Source organism: Dendropsophus ebraccatus, chromosome 5 (assembly GCF_027789765.1).
Source record: "Dendropsophus ebraccatus isolate aDenEbr1 chromosome 5, aDenEbr1.pat, whole genome shotgun sequence".
NCBI lineage: Eukaryota > Metazoa > Chordata > Amphibia > Anura > Hylidae > Dendropsophus > Dendropsophus ebraccatus.
Window position 1 is genome coordinate 117,669,666 of NC_091458.1, and position 26,420 is coordinate 117,696,085.

Below are 26,420 nucleotides of genomic sequence, written 5' to 3' on the forward strand. Positions count from 1 at the left end.
GACATAGAATAATAATTGCTATCCATTAATTGTTAAAGGAGAAGTCCAGCGAAAATTTTTATTAAGGTATTGTATTGCCCCCCAAAAGTGATACAAATCCCCAATATACACTTATTACGGGAAATGCTTGTAAAGTGCTTTTTCCCCTGCACTTACTACTGCATCAAGGCTTCACTTCCTGGATAAAATGGTGATGTCACGACCCGTCTCCCAGAGCTGTGCAGGCTTTGGCTGCTGGGGAGGATAATGGCTGAGGAACACTGAGGGACACAGGGCACTGGAGGGACACTGAGCATCCCTCTGCCATCATCCTCTCCAGCAGCCACAGCCCGCACAGCTCTGGGAGTCGGGTCGTGACATCACCATTTTATCCAGGAAGTGAAGCCTTGATGCAGTAGTAAGTGCAGGGAAAGAAGCACTTTATGTGCATTTCCCATAATAAGTGTATATTGGTGATTTGGATAACTTTTGGGGGGCAATACAATACTTTAATAAAAATTTTCGCCAGACTTCTCCTTTAACCTCTTAAGGACATAGGACGTACCGGTACGTCCTATGTCCTCACTTGCACTTCAAAGCGGGGCCGCGCGGCGGCCCCGCTTTGAAGTGCCGCGATCCCGGGTGCCGCGAGTAGCCCGGGACCGCTGCTATTAGCGGGCACGGTCGGATCGCCGTGCCCGCTAATTAGCTAACCGGAGGCAACGTTTCCCTGGTGTCTAGTGGGGGAGATCGCTCCTCCGGGACCTTGTCCCGGAGGAGCGATCTCCGTTACTGATGCCGGCCGGGGACGCGTCCAAGATGGCGCCGTCCTCGGCTCGGCACTCGTTCGTTTTCGGCTGCAGCAGCCGAAAGCAAACGAGTGCCGATCTCATGGATCTCTGCAGCATATCTATGCTGCAGAGATCTCAATGAGAGATCCAAGTGTATATACTAGAAGTCCCCCAGGGGGGCTTCTAGTATATGTGTAAAAAAAAAAAAAAAAAAGTGTTGTTAATAGTAAAAAGCCCCCTCCCCTAATAAAAGTCTGAATCACCCCCCTTTTCCCAGGTTTTAAATAAAAGTAAACAAATAAATAAATAAACATGTTTGCTATCGCCGCGTGCGTAATCGCCCGAACTATTAATTAATCACATTCCTGATCTCGTACGGTAAACGGCGTCAGCGCAAAAAAATCCCAAAGTGCAAAATTGCGCATTTTTGGTCGCATCAAATCCAGAAAAAATTTAATAAAAAGCGATCAAAAAGACATATATGGGCAATCAAGGTACCGATAGAAAGATCACATCATGGCGCAAAAAATGACACCTCGCACAGCCCCATAGACCAAAGGATAAAAGCGCTATAAGCCTGGGAATGGAGCGATTTTAAGGAACGTATATTGGTTAACAACGGTTTGAATTTTTTACAGGCCATCAGATACAATATAAGTTATACATGTTATATATCGTTTTAATCGTAACGACTTGAGAAACATGCATAACAAGTCAGTTTTACCCCAGGGCGAATGGCGTAAAAACACAGTTCCCCCAAATAAAAGAAATGCGTTTTTTTTTTTCAATTTCACCACACTTTGAATTTTTTTCTGGTTTCGCAGTGTACTTTATGCAAAAATTCAGCCTGTAATTGCAAAGTACAATTAGTGACGCAAAAAATAAGGGGTCATGTGGGTTTCTAGGTGGAAAAATGCAAGTGCTATGACCTTTTAAACACAAGGAGGAAAAACCGAAAACGTAAAAACGAAAATGGGCCATGTCCTTAAAGGGTTAAGTTAAAAACACTAATCTAGTTCTCCTGGTTAGATGAATGATGACTTGTGCAGTTGCCATTATGGCAGAAACAAACACCTTTAGCAAACAGACATTAATTTGCACTTACTTTATTGTAGATTGAATAGAAATTGATGGTGGAGGGGGAGAAAGTCGGGGAGGCACATCATACTCTTCCATTAGAACATTTGATAAAACCTATTAAAAAAAACATAATATAGGCTAACAAGCATGTTTCTCCATAAAAAACATATATATTAAAACTAGAATAGATAAAGTAAGAAGTAAATAGGTCAGCACAGCAACCAGCATCTTTCATAGTTACCAGAAAATGCATTGTGTTGTCTTCTGATACCAGCAACCTTAGGGTGCGTACACACGTACAGGATCTGCAGCAGATTTGATGGCGCAGATTTGCTGCAGATTCAAATCTGCTGCAGATCCTGTACGTGTGAACGCACCCTTACACACAAAAGGAAACAAGATCCTTACCCTAACATTTTCTGCGGGTAGATCATGATGCTTATGTTTGTGCACAAATCTTGGTTCTGTACTCAGATGTCTGACATGTCTCCCATTTAGAACAGAGTTAGCAGTTTTTCCAAGTTTAGGAGAGCTATCAAGTGTTATACGACATGTAGCTAAGTGACCAGCACCAGTAATGTCTCTTGGACACCAGGCTTCGAGGGGCATTGGCTGGTCTCTACAAGGCACATTTTCCATGTGATGCACGTGTCTACACATTCGACTGTAAGGTGGTATCGGAGGTGGTCTCTCTGGTGGGGGAGGGGGTTCTCTTAAAGGAGGCGGTGGTGCAGGAAGAGGTTTATCTTGTTTTCGGACCATACAAGGTGATGACTAAAAAAGAAAACATTATATTAACATGCTAGGTAACACTAGTATTTATTCTAAACAAATATAGGTCTATATCCTGTTATGTTAAAGGACAACTCCGGCGAAAATTTTTTTTTGCTTATTTAACACACATTACAAAGTTATATAACTTTGTAATGTGGTTAAATACCCGGTCTGGCCCCCTTCCCCCACTTTCCGACCCCCGACCCCCCACCCCGGAAGTTAAAGAATATATACATTACCTATTACGGTCGTCACGGTCCTCTTCTCTGGTGTCGGGTGATGTCCGGGTCTTCTTCCTCCTCGGCGTCTTCATTGAGAGTGAATGGGAGAGAAAAGGCTGCTGGTGCACATGCGCACCAGCAGCCTTTTCATTGGCTGGAGCGCATCACATGGCTTCCAGCTTGCTCAGCCCTGATTGGCTGAGCTTGCTGGAAGCCATGTGATGCGCTCCAGCCAATGAAAAGGCTGCCGGTGCGCAAGCGCGCTGGCAGCCTTTTCTCTCTCATGGACCCGGAAGAAGGAGACATCGCTGGACAGCGGACGCAGGTGACGGTGAGGCGGACGGCGGGCGAATGGAGTGGCGATCGTCACCGGAGGGATGGTGAGTATGGTGTCTGTGTGTGTCTGTGTTTTTTTTTGGGGGGGGGGGTCCCGCCGGAGTTGTCCTTTAACATCCAAAATGGCAAAGCCAGCGCTATTTATTGTTTTTTCTAATCTTGCAAAGGATTCAACATAATAATGTTACTTGAGGCAGTGATACATGGCAACTTTGTCGAAGCAGGATGGTGCCACGCAGGCCTGCTTAACTTGTGTGGCATAGGACAATTGCATGGAAATGATACAACCAGTGAAATTCAATGTGATGTAGAAGTGGCCTGTCCTATGTCAACGCTACCAAACGTTACGCTAACAATAGCAGCCAATATAAGCCTAATATAGAAGCAAGTCGTCAACTTCAAAACATCAGGCAAAACTTTGTTCTAGGAAGTTAGGGGTGAGGGCAAACAACCACTTATGTAGAGCTCCATGTAGCTTATGTAGCTTTTCATGATGTCTATTGAGATAAAAAGAGCTGAAAATACTACTATCCCAGATTTATACGGTATTAAAGGGAGTGCCTTCAACTACTTACTACATACAATAAGTTACTGACAGCGCAATATGTTTCTCACCCCTTTTGAAGTTTACCTTTGGTGACCCCGTAGGACTGGCACAAGGGGAGCGAGCCACTCCTTTATGAATTAGATCCAGTCGAGGAGGAACTGGTGGTAGGTTAAGGTGAGGGATCGGTACAATGTCAGGGGGAGTTTTTTTCCTTTGGGAAAGGGGAGAAGAACCTGGAGAGGTTACTGGCGAATTCTGTCTTTCATTCATCTGGAACAGAAAAGTCATTACTAATATTACACATAATACACACACACATATATATAATACACATGTATATATACACTGTGTAATCAAGAATAAAAAAATAAAAATCTGTGCACAACAATGTAACATCCAGTTGCTTTATTGAACACAAACATGGTATCTGTGACTATTACCTTAGGCAGCACTGCTAAGGGGCTGGAGCACATGATATCTACTTATTTATGTACTTATCCTCTTTCATATCAGGTTCATTGGCAGTTTAGTTCCTTGGTATATTGTGAGGTATACTTGAATATGTATGCTTTAAAATGATTTAATATATTATAAAGCGATTACCTTTTTCACACAGGCAAGTCGGTTCATTATTAAGCATTCTTCCCGCTCATCATCTTCATCAAAATCCAGCATGGGCGTGCATAAATCAAAATTACTACTATTCCTGTTCTCATCTCTTGGATCAAAAGGATCAACAATAATTGGTTCTGTACCCTTGATTTCACAACGACAGAAAGGACATCCCTGTCCATCAGATTCCTGGAAAAATAAAAAATCTAAGTCTTAACCTGTTGTATTTATGTACATTTCTTGCTCTTCACAAAAAAAAAACAAAAAAAAAAACATTGAAACATAAACAGAAGCAAAACAAGCAGGACAAGGCCAACCCAGGTGAGGTAGGTGCACATACTGTTAACTGGAAATTTTTGTACTACCACTGATAATACTATGCATGATCTATTTCTAGAAAAGCACTGCAGAGTTAGGTTAAATTTCATAGCTTGATTTTTTTTCTTAATTCAATAGTTCTACAGAGAATTCTGTCTGATACACAGCATTAGATGGAGCATGATGAGCATTTTGTTTCTTAGTGAATATTCTGCATGGAATTACCTTTGTGTTGTGATATGTATGGCACCACTGAATGGCATAGAAATCATAAACTAGATCTAGGTTTATAAGGATCCCAAACATTAACACCTATTTGTGCATAAGGTCTGTCTTTTACTATGAAAATAAATCCATATATAAAACAAAATAATAAAATCTACTAGCAAATGTAACACAATAAATCAATACAGATAGTAACCAAATCCATTGGGGGGGGGGGAAGAGATTTATCATGCTGCGGGGTTTTGAGACCTTTTACCCTCTATGATGGTCATGCCAAGGAGGCAGAGAGGGGGCGGAACTGTGAGTTTGACTGCCTACGAAATGGGCTTGGTCCCCGTGTGTGCCAGATTTTTAAAATTGTATGCATTTTATGCCTGCACGCCTATGTAAACTGTTGCTGAAATCTACGTCAGCTCCAAGGTGTTGTAGATTTTACTGGGGGCACATTGCAAGACTGATGCACTGGGATTTATGTAGAGGTTTTTATTAAAGGACAACTCCCGCGGGACCCCCGCCCCCCCAAAAAAAAAAACACAGACACACACAGACACCATACTCACCATCCCTCCGGTGACGATCGCCACTCCATTCGCCCGCCGTCCGCCTCACCGTCACCGCCGTCCGCCCTCCAGCGATGTCTCTGATTTCCGGGTCCTGGGGATGGAAAAGGCTGCCAGTGCGCTTGCGCACCGGCAGCCTTTTCATTGGCTGGAGCGCATCACATGGCTTCCAGCAACCTCAGCCAATCAGGGCTGACGAAGCTGGAAGCCATGTGATGCGCTCCAGCCAATGAAAAGGCTGCTGGTGTGCATGTGCACCAGCAGCCTTTTCCGTCCCATTCATTCTCTATGAAGACGCCGAGGAGGAAGAAGACCCGGACCGCCCCCCCCGGCTCTGACGTCGTCGTCACCAGATGCCGCCCGGGAGAAGAGGACCGTGACGATCGTAATAGGTAATGTATATATTCTTTAACTTCCGGGCGGGGGGGTCGGGGGTCCGAAAGTGGGGGAAGGGGGCCAGACCGGGTATTTAACCACATTACAAAGTTATATAACTTTGTAATGTGTGTTAAATAAGCTAAAAAAAAATTTCGTGGGAGTTGTCCTTTAAGACCAGTTTTTCATATTATAGACTTATACATAACATCTCATTTGGCTACTGTGTAGTTCACAATTTACTGTATGGGAAACAAGATCACTAACAGGAGATGCATAGAATGCAGATGGTGTATTATATGTAAGCAGATCCCACCCTTAAACACAATTACACTGTGCTCCACCTTCCCTGCAATTGTAATCCCAATACATACATCCTGGCCAACCAGGGCTGGCACTGGGCTGGCATCCCATAGTCTTCCAGCGGCAGAGATTTAAACAGGCATCTGCTGATGACAGGCTCCCGTGATCATATTCTCCCTTGTGATTGCTGTTTACCTACCTGATTCTACCCCCTGCTGCCCCTCTGACTGCCTTTGGTGACAATTTGAATACAGACCTCCTTGACTGACTGAATACTGATATTGCAACTGTCTCTGATGTTGTCCTTGGTATGTTTCTGGTTTTTGCTTTTGTATTCTGATTTTGCGACTGCCATTACTGACAAGTTTGAACCAGACTTGATTTTTCCCTGACTGCTATGCATACTTTATAAGCATAGGGACCGTCGCCCAGTTGGAGGCTGCTGTTTAGGGCAGATCGTCCAAGTAGGCAGAGACAGTTGACTCACGTTCATTACAGGGTTCACTGTTCCTCCTCAGACGTGACAGTTGTGCAAAAATACGGGTGCCGAAAAGCAATATCAGTACTCGTTTGCAGTGCCTTCACAAGGTACGACTAATTGCTGGGCTGTAGGTTACTACAATATATGTGCAAAGGAATGTTTACCACCTCTTTAACTTCTTAGAAAAAGAAGAAAAGTATCAGACAGTTATGAATGTACTGTGCCAGTCAGATGGTAATGTGGGTTAATGCATCTTCCTGTGAAATCCATATCATCCATATACATTTCCTAAAGTATAGTTTTAGAGGTCTGGGCACCCTTCTTCTGATACAGAACTTCAAATCCCCTGCATAAAAGGTCCACTCTCCTATTAACCAATATTTGTCTTTTGGATAATAGGAGAGTGTACTTATTCCTGTATTATTCCTCTCTAAAACAGCATAACATGGTGACAGATTTGTTTTATATGACAAAGCTCTGACTATCCCACTAAGAGTGGGCAGATTATTAACAGGCACTGCTGATAATCATCCAGTGTAAAAGGGCCAGTGATCAGCTGACAAACAAGAAATCTTTTATTAATCAGCTGATTGCATATTTTCTGCGTACAATAAAATCTTTGGTAGTCATCTTTCTGTGTAAATAGGAATGTGCGGGCGACTACCATGGAGGTAACAGGCTGCACAAATGATTGAGGCATGTAAAGGCTATCAGATCGGCGTTTTCTTGATTTTTTTTGTCTTTTTCCTAATAAAATGGTCAAATAGGTGTTTTGTTGTGTTTTTTTTTTTACCTGGCTTATAATCAAAATGCAGAGGAACCCCATATTTATTTTTAGTTTGTATAGAGCTGTGTACTGCAGCCAGTTCTGATGATGATATACTAGCACTAGAGATGAGCGAACCGGGTTCGGGTTCGAGTCGATCCGAACCCGATCGTTCGGCATTTGATTAGCTGGGGCTGCTGAACTTGGATAAAGCTCTAAGGTTGTCTGGAAAACATGGATACAGCCAATGACTATATCCACGTTTTCCACATAGCCTTAGGGCTTTATCCAAGTTCAGCAGCCACCGCTAATCAAATGCCGAAAGTTCGGGTTCGGATGGACTCAAGCATGCTCGAGGTTGGCTCATCTCTAACCAATACAATACTATTAGGCATTGTTGCTTTATAACTTTCTATAGGACTTGTAAGGATATAATCTTCTACCACAGAGTTTGTAGATATGTTTTCTGTCTGGATAAATTAATAAACTTATACTACATTAACCCCTTCAAGACAGAGCCCATTGATGCACGATGTCCGGGCCTAATTAGTGCAATGTTCCTCCCCGCCTTCTAAGAGCCATAGCTCTTTTATTTTTCCACCGACAGGGTCGGTTGGGGTGTCATTTTTTGTGCCATGATGTCTAGTTTTTGTTATTATCATATTCGTGTAGCAGAAAAATTTTGATTGCTTTTTATAAAAAATTTTTAATATATAATTAAAAAAATAAATAAAAATCAGCTATCATTGTGTTTTGTCTTTTTTCCCATTTACACTGTTCACTGTGCAGGAACAATAATGTTATAATTTTAATGGAAAGGACAATTCTGTACACAAAGATATATAAATACATTTATTTTTTCATATTTTTATTCTGATAATAGGCAAGAAGGTATATTAAACTTTTATTGGGAGGGGGGTTTATAAGGGTTTTTTATATACTTTTTAGAAATAAAATGTATTACTTTAAAAAACAAAACAAAAAAAAACATTTACAGTAAAATATGCAATCATTAGATTGCATAGATCAGTGTTATCGGAGATCTATGAAAAGAGCCTGCCTGAGAACAGACTCTATCCATAGATGGACGATCCCACAGGACAAAGGTAAGTGGATTATCCCCGCCCATCAGTACAAGAAATCAGGACCCCCATAAGATGGCTGCTGGGTCCCGATCACTCAGTGACAGGAACTTGCCCTGTCACTGAGTACCTTAAATGACGCAGCTCCTGGGCTCCCGGGACACTGATGTGTGCGGAGCTGCTCTTACTGCAGCAATACCGCACACATCAAACCCCTCTGACACGCAGGGACGTATATCTACATTCCTACTGCACTGGGTATGTGCAGTCAGAATGTATATGTACGTATTACGTGAATGGGTTAAGGAATAAACTACAAAGTACACGAAAATGGTGCAGAGGATGAAAGTAAGAAACCTACCTTCATCCTCAGCGCCCCGTGCGCTATAGGGAGATTTCAGCAGATTAGATTCTTCTACTTTCCCTTTAAAAATAAACTTGCCAGGCTAAAGGTTTTAGAAAATTCTGAATATTTCAAGTGATCAGTTAAATCCATTACTAAATCTATAGTAAAGGCAGAAGTACACAAGTATTTAGCAGACCCCATACAGCATCAGCCGCAATAAATGCAGCAACAGGTATAGCAAAAAAAAGACAAAGTAACTACAAGACAACATGCCTGTTATAGACAGTAATACAGGTGATGCTCCACTTAACTAGGACCATACTAAACAATAGCAATAATCTGCTATTCCTTCTGTCCCAAGTATATTAGAGTACTGAAAAATACAAGAGGTAGGAGGCATCCATCCCTACTGTAAGGACCAAGGAGTTTCTTCTGAACATTATGCTATACTGTCAGGAGGCAGAAAATGCCAGCAAGTTAAATGGGAACTCTGGATAAGAAAAACTTGTTTTCTATTAAAAGTACATTGAAAATTATATAGATGTGTCTATACAATGTATTACCGTATCTGTACGGTTCTGCCACACTGGTAGCTGACAGAAATCCAGGAACTGAAAAAAAAAAAATTGTCTCTGTGCCAATTCACATTGTCTCCTGCTCCTTCTGCTATCCCCCCTCAGGAGACAAATATTCGATGCCTCTGTCTCACATTGTGTGTGTTTGCTGATGATGTAGACAGGGGGCAGGGTGTGATGTCACAGGAGGCCCCAATCCCCTGAGTAATTCACCATCTCTGACCGGCCAGAAGCAGCTGCTGCACTAATTTTACTGATTGGGATGGGTGGGGGCTATGATGATCACATGAGGGAAAGCATTGCGTTCTGGGAAATGCTAAACCAGGAAGGACAGAAACACAAAACAAAGCAAAAACTCCCCAAACAAATGGATTTCTGGTAGTTTCAAAACTGGGATGGACAGGTAAGTAATGCGTTATGCTTCTGCAGAAGTTTCATTTTTTTTAACCTCTACCTGGAGTTCCCCTTTAACATTCATGGACTATTTCTCTTCGGGTGAAGCAGAGATTACATTAGCTACAGGTTTCTTGTGTTGTGTAAAATTAATTTCTGTAAGATGCTATTCACAGTTGAGGAGTTCATAAAGCAAAGTGTTTGGAAATGGAGCATGTACTGTAAGTGAATACTAATAGATAATAACCAACATTGTTTGATAATGTTGATAATAACCAACATCAGAATATTCTAAAATAACTCTTAACAATGGAAAAGTAAATGGAATTCACAAACACCAATAACAAATCTGCTCATCTCAAGCTATGAATTCTACAATCTCAAAGTAAGATGTGTGTGTAATGTGTAATGACAGTACCTGCCAAGATGTTAGACATGAAGTACACATCAAATGTCCACACGGCTCAATCTTTACATCTTTGTCATTTTCTGCACATATTTTACAGAGCTGAAATGTTGAGCCCATTTCACAGTACAATTCATATTGTTCCTAAAAGGAAAAAAGTGTTGAAATATAAAGACAAATGATAACTGCATAATAACAATCAAGGAACTCTCTGTCTATACCCCAAATACTGGAGTTAGAGGTTTGTATTCTGGTTAGCATGGGGTTTCCCTCAGAAGAATAGCAGAAACAGAAGGTGTTAGTTCTTTCTAGGGTTGTACAAGGGTGTTCACTATGTTCTCTTTCACCACACCCACCAACAGAATCTTAATAGGACAAAACTGCATCTTTCATATTGTAATTAACAGTTTACTATAATAAATATAATAACAATTAATAATAATATTTATACCATTCCGTCACAGAAATAAAACCACCACCTGTCTAATATTGTGTAGGTCCCCTTATGCTGCATGAGACATGGGCTATACAAGATGTTAGTGGCACATTACTAACTACAATTTCCCAAACACCAGTAGCCAAGACCCTCAACATTCCTACCACCTATCCCTTAGCTGCTCAATCTGTGCTTCCTCTGCATGCTGTAAAAGTACCATCCACAGGAATGGCAAAAACCTAAAGGTTCCCCAGCAGAATGCTGCCCAAAACTTAACACCGCTTCCGCAGACTTGGCTCCTTCCCATACTACATTCTGGTGCCATCTCCTCCCCAAAGCTTTAGCTTTGGATGTCCAGGTATGATAGGAGTTGCAATTTTGCAACAGCTGGAAAGCAAAGGTTCCCTATCTCTGCTGTAACTATTATGTGGCTATAGAGCAAACTGCAATGCAATGTGTGACCCATCAATAATTCTCTTTAACCTTTTTCACCAATTTGTGCTATAGTAGCACTATTATTAGACTAGACTGAGATGGGACAGCACCATGGGCAGTGATTGGCTGAGCGGGCTATCACTTTCAAGACGGGTTTGTCTCGGAAGTGGCAGCAGTTGCTGTCAGCGGGGGACCTGGAGCCATCAGCACCCACTTTGACTATTTTGTATTGGTGGTGCCCACCTGTTCTCCATTTCCATGGGGGACCTGGAGACACCCCAAAAGGACACTATGGGGAGCGTGGAGGGATAAGAATAAGATGCTTATGTTTTATAATAGGGCAGCAAAATATTAAAGTTTTCAAGTGCAGGATAACCTCTTTAATGTGGTTGAAGTTTCTTCAGTTATCAAAGGATTTCAACATTTCATAAGTTTATGCAATGTCCAGGTCCCAATGAATAGTCTTTCTTGGCTTTATAGCTCAGATATCAAAGTTCTGGTGTCCTAAGATAACTCATACACTTGAGTGATTTGGAGTATAATTCATAAACCTTTTAAAAATACAATATTATGTCCAGGCGGAAAGATGTCCTCAAACAAAAAAAAAAAAAAAAAATAGAAACAGAAATAAAAACAGATACCTGGGTAACTTTGATGTGATCATGTGGTGTCGGCTCACATAGACCTGTCAAGTCTGGATTGTAGCTTCGTCCATCAGGAAATAGGTAACTGAAAACATAAAAACAAGTTAATCATACGCTTATTCTGACAAATTTCATTCAGGTCAGTACACAAGTTTACACACAGTTTCAGATGGATGTTGGTCATAAATTGGCTGCTTAACTGCAAATTTCAATTTTAGGCTTTTAGATAAACAACTGAGCTGAAAATGTAAAAAAAAATGAATTCACTTCAAACACATCTAGAGATGTACAGCCTTTACAGAGAATAGCAGTTCTCTGTATATAATTCATTAGAAAAATGTGTTCTTACTGCAAGAAAAAGTGGACTTGTTATTATCTGAGAGGAGTATGTGATATAATACAGTCTGGTCTTATAGAAAAGCATAATCATTATATAAATGCACAATTCAATTTACTAGGTTTCAAGATACTGGTTTGCTGTGAGAATGCCTGTTCTTAGATTGTGATTGGACCTAAGTTAAAGAAGCACTCTGGATTTTTTTTTTACCAATACTATTCTTGCAGTGTCATCTGTTTCCTCCCAGCTCAGCTGCATTCATACATTTCATTACTGGAACAGGGTCATGTGATCACCAATCTGACAACCAAATAATTATATGCTCTAAAACAAGGGTGTCCAAACTGCGCCCCTCCATCTGTTGCAATAGTACATTTCCCATCATGCCTGGACAGCCAAATCCAAAGCTTTGTGTTATGTAATTCCTATGAACTGCAGGGTTACAACTAAAACCTATGAGATCCCTCTGGGCAGCTAAGACCCGTTCACTCCTGGCTCCATCTCTTTGGCAATCTCTAGGCCCCTCCCATGTATGGAATACTGCTGACTGACTGCACTGAGGTGCAGTGATATATGTGAATCCATACAAGGATTAGCTGCAGTGTTAAACAACTCACCTGATCACTACCGGTCTCTTCTGTATTCAGAATCTGTAGTGTGCCTTATGTAATGCAGCCTCACACTGCTCCTCTGTGTGTAAGAGCTGTAATTACTTACAAGGGCACAGACAAAAGCTGTTTCACATATAAATCTCTATCGGGAGAGTTAGGGGACAGAAGTTCTATGTCAGTGATCTATCACTTACTGCACTTAAATAGTCACTAATTTTCCCTACAATTTATCGTACTAAACTTTTGCTGCTTTTACACTGAAAAGTGTTTCAGCCACTAAGGGCCCTATTCCACCGTACGATTATCATTAAATCATTCGAATCTAAACGATAATCGTTCGGTTGAAGTGCAGTTAACGATTAACGACCGAACGAGAAATCGTTGATCGCTTTATAAGACCTGGACCTATTTTTATCGTTGCTTGTTCGCAAAACGTTCGCAAATCATTTGCATTGAATAAGACGTCCTTCGGTCGTTCGCAGTAGATACAAACGCAATCGCGAAGAAAAAATGATTGGAAATACGATCATAAGATTAGCGTTCCATGGAAATTAACGTTTTCAGGTCTTTTGCAATAGCGGTCGTTTGAGATCGTTAATCGTTAACGATTATGCAAACGATAATAGTCCGGTGGAATAGGCCCCTAAGGGTCTCCCCTCCACTAGAATTGCTGTTCACGCCTGGTTGTTGGATTCAATTTGGCCCTAGTTATAGAGACATTGAAACAGAACAAAGGAAGTACAGAGAGCATGTTTCTTCTACCAGCCATAGGATTGCCGCTCTGCTCAAGTAGTTACCAAACTCTGCCTCCTCTCATTAAAGGGATTTTTTTAGGACTAGAAAAACATGTCTGCTTTCTTCCAGAAACAGCAGGACTCTTGTCACCAGTGCAGGCGTGGTTTGCAATTAAACATCATTAACTTTAATAGAACAGAGTTGCAAAACCCCACCCAAACTGGAGACAAGTCCTTCTGTTTCTGGAAGAAAGCTGCCATACTTTCTAACACTGGATAGCCAACTATGAAACACAGGATATACATTCCCAAGGTAAATATTTTATGTAGTATACATAAAAAAATATAAAAAGCTAAAACTATAGCCTGTTACATATTGGGGAAATGGGGATCAGCATCTTGCCCTGCTCTATGCATATCTCTGGGTATCCCAGCTTCCTCAGAGGCCTATATATCTGTCCTACCGACTCCACAGCTCGGATAACTGCACCTGGGTGTCCATCACATGATCAGGACACATTTTGATAAAATAAAAATCTATTGGAGGACTGCAAGCAGAGATCTTGACAAAGAATTTTTTCAAATATACTTTGCATATCAATTAATGATTAAAGAGGTACTGCAGGCAAAGGTAAATAGGTAAAAAATCCAGGTGGGAAAATAATAAAGAAACTATACTTACATGTCCCAGTGCCCTAACACAGCATGTGACTGGGAGCTGTGACGCCCTCATGCCCCACGTGGCAGGTGACTGGGTGACATGACGTTGTACTGCAGGGGGAATCGGGACTGGTAAGTATAGCTTTATTATTATGTTCCCACCACTCCCTGCCCACCCTGGATTTTTATCTTTGCCCGGAGTATGCTTTTATCATCTCATTATATAAAAAACATTTCCTGAAACTATTATCTCTCTTAAATACTGACCAACTTATTAGTAGCAGAGAGCCCAGGGGATTGTCTCCTTGGCCTTTCATAATGACTGCTTCTCCTGTATCAGCATATAAAGCTACATACCACAGTAAAGAGTGGCAGTGGCATATAGATTCAGCATGCTGGTCCTGGGCTCTAATAGAAGACCTGTCATGACAATGGAGAAGGCCTCGCATTGTACCGACAGCTGATCGCCAACCCGGGTTTGCACTGCAGGGGTGCCGAATGAGTCCCTGCAGCACCAAAGATGTGTAATATAACTGTGACATGGCATCTATACAGTAGCACAACCAGCAATGGATACAGTAGATCCCTGGTGTCAATTAAAGCATTACTGTCAATTGAAATAACTTTTATTTGCAGCAGGTCACAGCAGCTAATTTAGCCAATCATTACCACTCCTGTGATTCATTACATAATGTTAAAGGAGAAGTCCAGCTCTGTGAGTCAGGTAGTGACATCACCATTTTATCCAGAAAATGAAGCCTTTATGCAGTAGTAAAAAAAGCACTTTATAAGCATTTCCTGTAATAAGTGTATATTGGGGATTTGTATAACTTTTGGAGGGGCAATACAATACTTTAATAAAAATTTTCGCTGGACTTCTCTTTTAAAGTTTGTATCTAGAATTATACTTCAAAACACAAACCAATGTGGCAATTGTCTTCTATAAACTGGCCCTAGTGTCCCTGTGTCCCAGTTAAGGTAACAAGTAGTGTTGAGCTAACGTGCCGAATGTTGGGGTTAGCTAAACCGGAATGATCAGCATTTGACTCCTGGTGGCTGGAGAAGCTGGATGCAGCCTTAGAGAGTCATAGGCTGATCCATGTTTTTCTGGTACTAGCCTAACCAGAATGTCCCCAAGTTCCCTCAACACCTGTTACTAGTTAACCTAACAATTAGTAAGTAATGCTGCGTTTACACGGAGTGATAATTCGCCCGATCGTACGATTACCGATTTCGAAGTAACTTTTTTTTTTTAAATAACAATCAGCGTTTAGACGGAATGATATATCCTACGGAAAAATCATTTTGCGATTGTTTTGCGATCGCTTAAGCCTATCTCGCACATAGGTTAAATCGGTAAACGACTGTTTACACGGAACGATCTGCGGATTTTTTGCGAACGACGATATAAGAACATGCTGCAAGATCAAAATGAACGATTTCTCGCTCATCATTTGATCATTCGCTGCGTTTACACGTACGATTATCGTTCGAATTCGATCGTTATCGTGCAAATTCAACTGATAATCGTTCCGTGTAAACGCAGCATAACACGAATGTCACAATCTGGGCAGCGCTATGAAATATGAAGCTGTTAAACACAAAAAATAAGGGACAAATAACACAGTAATACCTTTAAAAAATGTATTTCCCCAGCAGTTATGGTAGAACGTCAGTATTTCATAATATTAGAAGTATGAAACTCTCTGTGTAACTGGCATGCTTTATAGGCTCTGTAGAAAACATAACATATAGCTTTGTGGTTTGGTTCCTTATTATCTACATCTCTGATATCAGTATTTGCCCTACAGGGCTATAGTTGGCGCTCTGTTCAGAAAGCAAATGGAAAAGAAGATAAAAGTGAAATGCCTAGCAGGTACCACTTCACAGCTCTAACTGGAGATGGATCAGTTTTTAGTTTGAATTTTTAAAGCTGTAAATTATATTTGCTATAAGCTATAGATAAAATCGCTCAAATACACATATATGGGGCTATGTTCAAAACAGCATGCTGAACTTTTTTCCTGTCAAGCTGACAGACACCTCAGTGGACTCCACTGTAGATTAATAAGGTCTGTTGGATGATGATGTCCACTAGATTCCTTATAAATGAAAACAACAATGCAGATAAGCAAGTGCTTAAAGTGACAATATATAATTTTATTCGGTTACATGACCATAACAGTGTGAACAGCAGAAGGCGTTTCGGCCATATGCCTTTGTCATCGTGCACCACCAGCTGACATGGAGTGCCGCTCTGATTTTTCTCCTTAAAGTGACACTGTCATCCCCTTTTTGCATTATGACTTTTCTACACATGTGTAATGGGTAAATTCAGCAGTTTTCATACCTTATTTTACATCATACGTCATGGTGCTTGTTCAAGTAAAAAATGATCTTTTATCATCTGTAGATTGTGCTAAGCAGGCCCCGCCCCCTCCGTGACTTTATTGGCACAGACACCGCCCCCTTGATGCCCATTGGTATAGGCCGACCTAGAGGGGCTGGGGCCTAGACCTTTAGGCTAGCCTGTTCCAATGGTTGGTGAGGGGGGCTGGGCCTATGTGTCAATGACTTCACCGAGGGGCAGGGCCTATGGCGCAGTTGCCATGAAGCCCCACCCACTTAGCACAATCTGCCAATGATAAAAGATCACTTTTTACTTGAACAAGCAGCATGACGTATGATGCAAGTATAAAAACTGTTAAATTTACCCTTTACATCTATGACAAGAATTCAGAATACAAAAAGGGGGCGACAGTGTCACTTGAAAGGGGGTGTACAGGCAAATAAAATCTTGGCAGCAGGGTTACTGCATTAACAATTGCCAATCACCTGTCCCAGTTGCCACTGCTGGTTGCCGTATATCCCAGTTCCTGTGACGGCCGCACAGAAGCTGACCACTCAGCCAATAAGTGACTAAGGGAAGACACTGCTAGCAGATAGTTCCTGCAGTGCTGTGATGTCACAGGAACTGGCAGATAGAGGAAATCAGTATAAGACAGGGAGCGGTGGTGTGACGGCTGCACTTGACTGGTACTTGTTTATTATTGTGTATTGTTGTTTATTATGTCTGTAGCACCCTCTGCCCAGTCTTTTATTTTATTTTGCCCAGTGAACCAATTTAAAACAGATCTGTCATCCCCAGATTTGCAATTGAACCAAGTATGGTAATGAGCACAATGCAACTCAAGGGTAATACAGACAGTTAAACACATGTACAATAGACCCCTCTGGTTAAGGCTTTATATGGTGACCAAGCAAAACATTGGGGCTCATTTACCAAGAATGCCTGTATTTTAAGAACTTTACACTTCAGGGTTTTTGCTTCCCAACAGATTTATTGTGTCCTATTCCCCTAAGTAATTTTGCAGGTTTTTTACATGACAAAATTAAAACCCGGCCATCCCAGCACACTGATTTTGAAAATGGAAATTCTGTCCAAAAATGACAGCTTGTTTAAAGAATATGTGGGTTATGGCAGATTTTAAAAAGGACACACACACTTTTCGGTTTTAAAAACACAAAATGACGGGTATGTTGGTTTTTACAGATTTTTGTGCCACTTAACATAAGTAAATATGGTAAAACAAGAAATCAACTGGTTAAACGTGTCAATTTGATGACAGAAACACATTAGTAAATAAGCCACATTATGTCTATTAGAAGATTCTGCATTCCAAATCTTTAATCCTTTCACTGCTAAAGACGTACTTTATGCAACAAGTCATCATTTTAAATGTTTGTAAATTCTGGAATATTAGAACACGGGTCTACATAGATGTTATGCCGGGGGACAATATTGCACATCAGCAGCAACATCATTCTGGTCCTATTCCTGCTCGCCTCCATGCTGGTCCTAGGGCTTCAAGTCTTCATGTGTCTCTGCTTCCTCCTTCTGATCCCAGTTGCAATGACACCTCTGGCCACTAGGGTGACTAGTTGTCCATTAATATTTGGAAAGAGACAAATCGTTTCTAGTTTTTGTTCTGTAAATTAACATATTGAATTTTGAACAAAACAATTCAGATGCAGTTAAAGTTCAGACTTTCAGCTTTAGTTCCTCACATTTTTATGGAATCATTTTGTTTAACCCACTGAACTAAAGCATTTTTTAAACACAATCCCTTCATTTCAGGGGCTTAAAAGTAATTGGACAAATTAAATAATTGTAAATGAAATAATATTTCTAATACTTGGTTGAAAAGCCTTTGTTGGCGGTGACTGCCTGAAGTCTTGAACCCTTGAATATCACCAGGCCCTGTGTTTCCTCCTTTTTAATGTCTTGCCAGGCCTTTACTGCAGCAGTTCTTAGTTGCTGTGTGTATGAGGCCTTACTGTCTGAAGTTTAGTCTTTAAGGGTATGTTCACACTGAGGAAATTTAGCAGAATCCCACCTGCCTCAGAGTCAAACAATGTGTTTATGGGAGGGCTTGCGCGCTTCCATTCTCCTCCGCTCAAAGAATTGACATGTCAATTCTCTGAGCGGAGGTGCACGAGCCTCTTCCATAGACACATTGTTTGATGTTGAGGCAGGTGGGATTCCGCTGAATATGCTAAGTATGATCATACCTTTACAAGTAAAATGCTGCTCAGTTGGGTTGCGATCAGGTGACCGACTTGGCCATTTGAAAATAATCCACTTCTTTGCTTTAATAAACTCCTGGGTGGCTTTGGCTTTATGTTCTTTGTCATGGTCCATCTGTATTATGAAACATCAACCAGTTTGGCTTCATTTGGCACACAGTGTTCGAGCACACAGTATGTCTCTGAATAGCCCAGCTGCTTCTGTCTTGCGTCACATCATTGATAAACACTAGTGACTCGGTGCCACTGGCAGCCATGCATGCCCAACCCACCACACTACCTCGACCATGTCTAGCAGATGTTGTGGTAGCTTTGGATCATGAGTGGTACCACGTCTTTGCCATGCTTTTTTCTTTCCATAATTCTGCTAGAGAATTATCTTGATTTCATCTGTCCAGAGAATGTTCTTCCAGATCTGTGTTAGCTTTTTAAATGTTTTTAGCAAAGTCCAATCCAGCCTCCTTACTCTATAGGCTTATGAGTGGCTTGCACTGTGCACCCTCTGTATTTTCTTTATGCAGTCTTCTCCTTATGGTAGATTTTGATATTGATACGCCTTGTTGGTCAATTGGTTGGCTGTTGTGAAGAGGTTTCTCTCCAGGAAATTATTTTGCCATCATCCACCACTGTTGTCTCCCATGGACGTCCAGGTCTTTTTGCATTGATAAGTTCACCAGAGAGGAGTTTGTCAAGGGAGTCCTAACCCAATGTAGCAATGTACTCTGCTGGAGAGAATACTTGAAAGTGAGCAGTTTACTTGTACATGTGTATAGACTATAGTCTAACCACCTTCTGCCCTACAGTGTTGAGTTACCCGTCCTAATAGGGTGATACAAGCCCCAGCCTTGGTTACCTGGGTGAAGCTAAGTGTCTGAGTCTTCACAGGTACTTGCACTGCGAGACAAGACATGTAGACCCCCTGGTTGCTTTGTCCTATGCAGGCTAGTCCATTTTGTATATCAGGATACTGCCCTACACTTTGTAGAGTGGTTCTAGGAGTGGGTAGGCTGTTCCCAGACTCTTCTCCCATTGTAGTATTTAGCACTGCATAGTAGAAATTAGACAAGTACTGAAAGAACTAAGGGGGAGATTTATCAAAGGGTGTAAAATTTAGACTGGTGCAAACTTGCCACAGTAACCAATTAGAGCTCCTCTTTTCTTTCACCAGAGCTGGAAGCTGAGCTGTGATTGGTTGCAGTGGGCCGTTTGCACCAGTCTAAATGTTACACCGTTTGATAAATCTCCCCCTAAGTGTCTCTAGTTTCATCTGACCACATGTGTGTCTCTGACCAACTCACTAAGCTAACTAACTACTTTCTCAGGGTTTGCATGTGTGTGTGGAGAACAGGGATAGGTAGAGGAAGAAATAGCATCTCCTATAGGTTAACACAGAACACATGGTACAACAACAACAACAACAACAGTAACCCATTGCTAACTTCAGCTGTGCAATACGTAAGAGCATACATAAAATACTGACATCTGGTGGTGAAACTTTGTTGCATTAAGTGTGTTACATCACCACTTAACCTGTAGTAAGAGGCTTTTGGAACAGGTGTACAGGAGAAACACCCGTGGTGGAACACCACACATGGAAAGGACAAAATAACACCTGCATGGTGATAACGCCTTTATCATAATGGAAAAGGTTTTCTCACCTAAATCCAAATGATCAGCATATCACAGTAATACAAACTATACACAGTAGGCCCTTGTGGCTCCCAGGCTATGTGCCCCAGTTAGCATTCCCTGCAGCTTTTTTGACAGAAAACTATAAGAATTCCTCCTAGGGACAAAACCTGTACTGGAGGGGAGACAGAATACCTGCGATTTTACTAAAACTGTGCCAAATACTACTAAAAAACAACTCAGCAGAATAGCTCTGCCGCACAACAAGGCATTCCTGTACTTTACCACCTCACCCAGCTTAGCAGCCTGGTTGACCCTCCAGTACTTTACCAGCCACAGTCCACAATACACACACATATATTTGGTATTGCTGTGTACACAACAATCCAGGCTATAAAACTATTTTAGAATTTATCCCACACAGTGAACACAAACACCAAAAATTGCAAAAATATTTTTGTTAATTCTACATCTGTAAAAATGTAATAAAATCTGATAAATAATGTCATATACATCTCAATATAGTATCACTAAAAACAGCTAATGCTAGCAAGTACATGTGAAGCCTTAGGCCACATTCACACATTCTGTGTAACGGACTCAGCCCCCCCTTCCCCCGCCACCCGTGCAGCATCTGTGATAAGATGGTGGCAGCTGGGGAACTGTGTGCATATGCACTGCACTGTAATGAAACAGTTGCGTGGCCCTGTCATTACAGCACGGCACATATGCATACAGTTCCCCTGTATGTTATCACAGATAAGGCGGCGGGGGGGGGGGGGGGGAGAATGGGGGTTGGTTAGTCCCTTACAGGCATTCCATGTCCGTGTTCCGTGCAGAACACGGAATGTGTGAATGCGGCCTTACCCCTTTTCATCAAAGGTCATAGGCAGCTTGATGAATTTGTGTATTTTTACTGCTTGTATGTCTGTTGGGGAAACTTTAAAACTTCTCGGAGCTTGTGTGGATTTGCACAAAAAAAAGTGTGGAAAATGGCAAAGTCCCACATAATGAGTACCATTTTAGCGGTGGAGCTACACATTTTTAACCTGCAAGGGGGCTGTGTTGATTGCGCAATTGTTTGTTTGTTTTTTACATGAAAAACACAATTAATTCACACAACGTGGTCAGCAAAAACAAAGAAATACAAATTATAGCTCTCAAAATGCTATGCACAAAGATTCCTTTTAAAGCTATGTTCCCACACAGTATTTGAGGGTGCACTCACATGTACAGGATGTAACTAAATGTGACTGAACACAGCATCAAATCCGCCACGGATCCTGTATGTGTGAACACACCCTGACTTTATTCTGGTCAGTATTTTGCAACCAAAACCAGAAGTGGATTAAAAAAAAAAAAAAAAACACAGAAAGGCTATGTTCACACACTGTTGAAATTGAATGGATGGCCGCCATTTAATGGTAAATAACAGACAATAAATAAATAACGGCCATCTACTAAATTCCAACAGGGTGTGAACATAGCCTTTCTGTGTTTTCAATCTACTCCTGGTTTTGGTTGCAAAATACTGAGTACAAATACTGTGTGGGAACATAGCCTTTCTGTGTTTATGCATTCGGGATCATCATAATTATACTACCTTGCTTAATAAAATTAACATGTCATTCATGACGCACCCTTGAACACAGTAAAGAAGAAAAAAAAAAAGGTAAAATTGTCAAAATTACCCTTTTTGTTAATTCTACATCTATAAAAATGAAAGTGACCATAGTGGCAGTAAAAGACCGAACCGGGGATTCTGATCTAGTCTCCCATGCTGGTTGTTGCCAGGCCTAAAAGCTGTGTAATGCAATAGGACGCTGGTTGACCTCAGGGAGATCAACCAAAAACATCACAGAGACACCAACACGTGTCTTGATGTCAGTGTATTCTAGAACATTGCCCCCTGGGAAATTAAATATCCAAAAGAACACTCCAGAGACATCACATGTCTCGACATCAGTGAACTAGTCAGACCTTCCTCCAGGAAGGAACAACCAAGCCAAGGAATGTCTCCAATCAAGGAAACCACCCAAGCAAGGTATCCATCCACAGATAGCTGTTTCGGGGTATTTGCCCCTCATCAGTGTGGAGTAGGATCATGGCTAGTGGGAGCATTGCCTAGTAAGGGCATGCAAAAGGACGCTGGTTGACCTCAGGGAGATCAACCAAAACACTGCAGAGACACCATCACGTGTTTCGACGTCAGTGTATTCTAGAACATTGCCCAATGTCTCCATTCCTTGGCTTGGTTGTTTCTTCCCGGAGGAAGGTCTGGCTAGTTCACTTACGTCGAGACATGTGATTGTGTCTCTGCAGTGTTCTTTTGCATATTTGAAGCTGTGTAATGTCTGCCATCTGAAGAGGGCTGGTACATTCATAATAAGTGTACCTAACACTACAGATCAAATTTAAGATTGCAAATCTACAGACAATAAAAAAAAAAAAAAAGTAAAATACAGCATCAGTTACCCATTCAGCACACTATTTAGCAGGTGAAGCAATCCTAGTTGGCAAAACACGTCTGTCACTTCAAACGCCAAGTACAATTTATTTCGCATTGTGATAAAATCTTTGATATTTCTGCTACACTGTACATGATAGGGACATCTCCCAACTAGGAAATGGAAGGATTATTTTTATGATAAACTATTTTAGCTTCTACTTTCAACACAGTTTCAATCCAAAAAGAAAAAAAGAAAAAGAGATTCTTTATAGAGCGTCCAAAAACATATGATTCTAAATTGCCGTGTCTAGAGGAAAAAAGAACCAAATAAAACCTTTACTCCACCCACACAGTCTATTAACAATGCTGGTGACTTGTGACTTGCTGCGACAGGATGAATAGTACTCCAGGTGGATCTGATCTACAATAAACGACGGCACAGAGAGTGGAATATGTCATTATCCTTCAGCTTATTCATAACATCAGTGACTCTTGACAGGTGATTTAAAAATCTATAAAAATTAACCGGATCTGTAAGTATGGAAAAGGTTGGAAAAGGCTTCCCACTGCCTTGAAATCCTGGAACAAATGCTAATAAAGACGGCAGCGCCAGATGTTGGCTGGAAGTCAATGGAAGTTTATGATATGATGTGCCTTACACAAATGGCTCTGTGGCAGTTTGAGGATGTGGCATTTTTCCGGCAAACTATAAAATTTTTCTCCCATAGACTTCAATGGAAGTCTTCAGCTCCACTAAGAAACACCAGTGCTTATGTGTACGCCATTTTTAGTGGTGCTTTTTTGGGAGGAACAAGGCACAGTCTGGTCCCCAGGGGGTTAACTTAACCCCGTGTAGGCTAGACTGTGGTCTGTATGCGGGTGGGAGGGGATCCAGGGGGGTGACAGTCTGGTGCCAAGGGGTTAAATTAACCGACTGTGGGCAAGAATGTGCTGTTATGAGGGAGGGTTAACTTAACTGTGCTCAGAGTGGCTCTGGTAAACTGAAAAGACGTTGGAGGAGAGTATGGACATTCCCCCCCTAAACCCAACCAACCCCACCCCTGCACTGCACCCATCCGAGCAAGGAAAAGGGGCACCTAACCCCCTTCTATGCTGGTAAGGGTACAGTGTGAGACAATCTGTCCCACTGCAGGGCATTAAGTGTGGATGCAATGCATCCTCATTTAAAGGGGTTGTCCAGCGAAAATTGTTTTCTTTTAAATCAACTGGTATCAGAAAGCTACATAGATTTGAAATGTACTTCCTTTTAAAAATACTGATAAGTATTTCTGCTATATGTCCTGCAGGAAATGATGTTTATTTACATTCAGAAACAGTGCTCTCTGCTGACACCTCTGTCCATGTCAATTGTCCAGAGCAGTAGCAAATCCCCACAGATAACCTCTCCTGCTCTGGACATTTCCTTTCTCGGCCAGAGATGTCAGCAGAGAGCACTGTGTCGGACTGAAAATAAAATACCACTTTCTGCAGGATATATAGTAGCTTATAAGTATGGGAAGACTTGAGATTTTTAAATAGAAGTAAATTACAAATCTATATAAAACTTTCTGACACCAGTTAATTTGAAAGAAATTTTTTTTTTGCTGGACAACCCCTTTCACCCTCTGGGGGCCACATCGTTCAGTATGGCATCTAAAGGGTTAAACATGGATGTGATGCCTCCTCACTTAACCACTTGTGTGCCAGACTAAGCAGCATCTGGCAAGAGAATATTACCGTTTGTGTATGTTTCACTGGTTTCTGTTTTTTTTGTTTTTTTTTGCTGTATACTACAGAATCATAGTTTGTGTTTTTTTTTTTTTGGTGTGTGCCATACATTTATCATATACATTTTTATCCTCTGTGTAAAAGTGTGTACATTCAGGGTAGCTTTACAGACAACGAATCCGCAGCAGATTTTACGCTGCGGATTCGCAGCGAAATCAGCTACGGATCCCTTGTCATTAAAACCATTGACCTAAGGCTCTAGCACTGCCTTGGATATTTCTGCAGACATAAATGAAAAATGTAATGGTGACTTCAGATAAAGCAGAGCTGAATTTGTAATTTAAAGCGACAATCTGCAAGTACAATCCCCCAAAACTGCTTGTACCTTCGGATAGTGGCTTTTAATCCATGATCTGTCCTTCGGCAGGTGATGCAGTTTTGACCTGAAAAACATATTTTAAACTTGCAGCCCTGTGTCAAACTGGCGTGGCCTAGAGTGTCTGTGCATTAGGCTGGCACAACCTCTCTGTCCCTTCTCCCCACCCTCTTCATCATTAGGAATGGCACTGGCAGGATTTTTCCTATTCCTCTGCAGTGAACACTACACAGGTGCTTTAACGATCCAGTCCATGTGCCGTGTTCTCACAGGTGATGAATAGCAGAAAATCTGCCTGGAGCATTCCTAATGATGAGTAGGGCGGGGAGGAGGGACAGAGAGGTTGTACCAGCCTAATGCATACACAATATAGGCCATGCCACTTAGACACAGGGCTGCAAGTTTTAAAGTTGTTTTTCAGGACAATAACTGTATCACCTGCTGAACGGACCCCAGGACAGATCTTTGAGTAAAAGCAGCTATCCGAAGGTACAAGTGGTTTGGGGTGCGCAGATTGTGGGAACAGAGTCGCTTTAAGCATTTCCTACTATGTAACTGTAATTTAAATCTCCTAGATACATAGCTATACAAATTAACAAATTATAGTCATATGCATTTCACACATGTACTTACAATCCTTCTCGACTGCCATCAATCAGGGCTTGAAAAAGGGGTTTGTTATGAGGTATTGTCTGTAGGATATTCCCATCACTGGTCACATAGCCAATAGCCCACTGTCCCAGTCTTGTGCAACTTAATCTAAAAATGTAACTGAAAGGGACAAAAAATAAAAGAATAGAGATCAATGCACAAGATGTACATATATACATGTAAACAAATGTAAACAATGGGAGGCAGAAAAACGTGTGACGTACCTTCCTGGCTTAGTGCTGTACTTCTGTAAACGTGCCTTGACTTCATCATAGGTTAAAAAAGCCATGTAGCCAGGATGAGTCACTGCTAAAAAGTTCCAGTTCCTTAGTATGGAGCCCCAGGGCTGAGGGGAAGAGGAACAAGGAACATCAATGGCAAAACATTACTTATATACAATATTAGAATCTATAAAGGAGATATTGAACATTTTTATATTAAAACGGAGGGAGAGATAAACTCCATATGAGAGCCTCTACACTGTATGCTCCATTATTTTAGTCACACAATAATAAAGCGGACCATACATTAGAAATTTCAGCTTGCCATTTACTGAATGTCTTGTTGTACAGTTGATCTGTAAATGATGTCTTCCCGAACAACAAAGAAGATGAAAGAACAAATGACAGATCAATCTCTGCCCTGCTCTGTGACCTGATCTGGAATTCTTATGAATGGGAGCGTATCTGTTTGACCTAAAAGATCTTTTGCCAACAACAAAATGAAAAAAATATCTACACTGCAGATCATAGCGCTAAAACACACATACACACACCAAAAATAAAATAAACATTCTCTGCCTTTTAGTTGGTATCTGCCACAGTCTACACATGCATTACTGCTTTACTTTACCTATGTACATGGCAAACAGTAGTAAGAAGCTGAATACTGTCCATCTGCTGAGCCTTGTTTTATTACCAGGGGCACCAAGTTCTACAAATCTCACTTTAATCAGCTTTTAGGGTACGTTTAC

The 26,420-nt window shown here is 41.3% G+C and overlaps 1 protein-coding gene across 1 annotated transcript in view; it reads right to left on the minus strand.

The window, feature by feature from the left end:
- Positions 1-26,420, minus strand: part of CBLB (Cbl proto-oncogene B) — a 118,660-nt gene that overhangs the window by 28,413 nt on the left and 63,827 nt on the right. The window contains exons 5-12 of the mRNA XM_069971095.1: positions 25,672-25,793; positions 25,430-25,567; positions 11,683-11,770; positions 10,183-10,314; positions 4,332-4,529; positions 3,813-3,998; positions 2,259-2,624; positions 1,876-1,964 (exon numbers count right to left, since the gene is read on the minus strand). Coding sequence (XP_069827196.1) covers positions 1,876-1,964; positions 2,259-2,624; positions 3,813-3,998; positions 4,332-4,529; positions 10,183-10,314; positions 11,683-11,770; positions 25,430-25,567; positions 25,672-25,793 — 1,319 coding nt within the window. The remainder of the gene's footprint in view (positions 1-1,875; positions 1,965-2,258; positions 2,625-3,812; positions 3,999-4,331; positions 4,530-10,182; positions 10,315-11,682; positions 11,771-25,429; positions 25,568-25,671; positions 25,794-26,420) is intronic.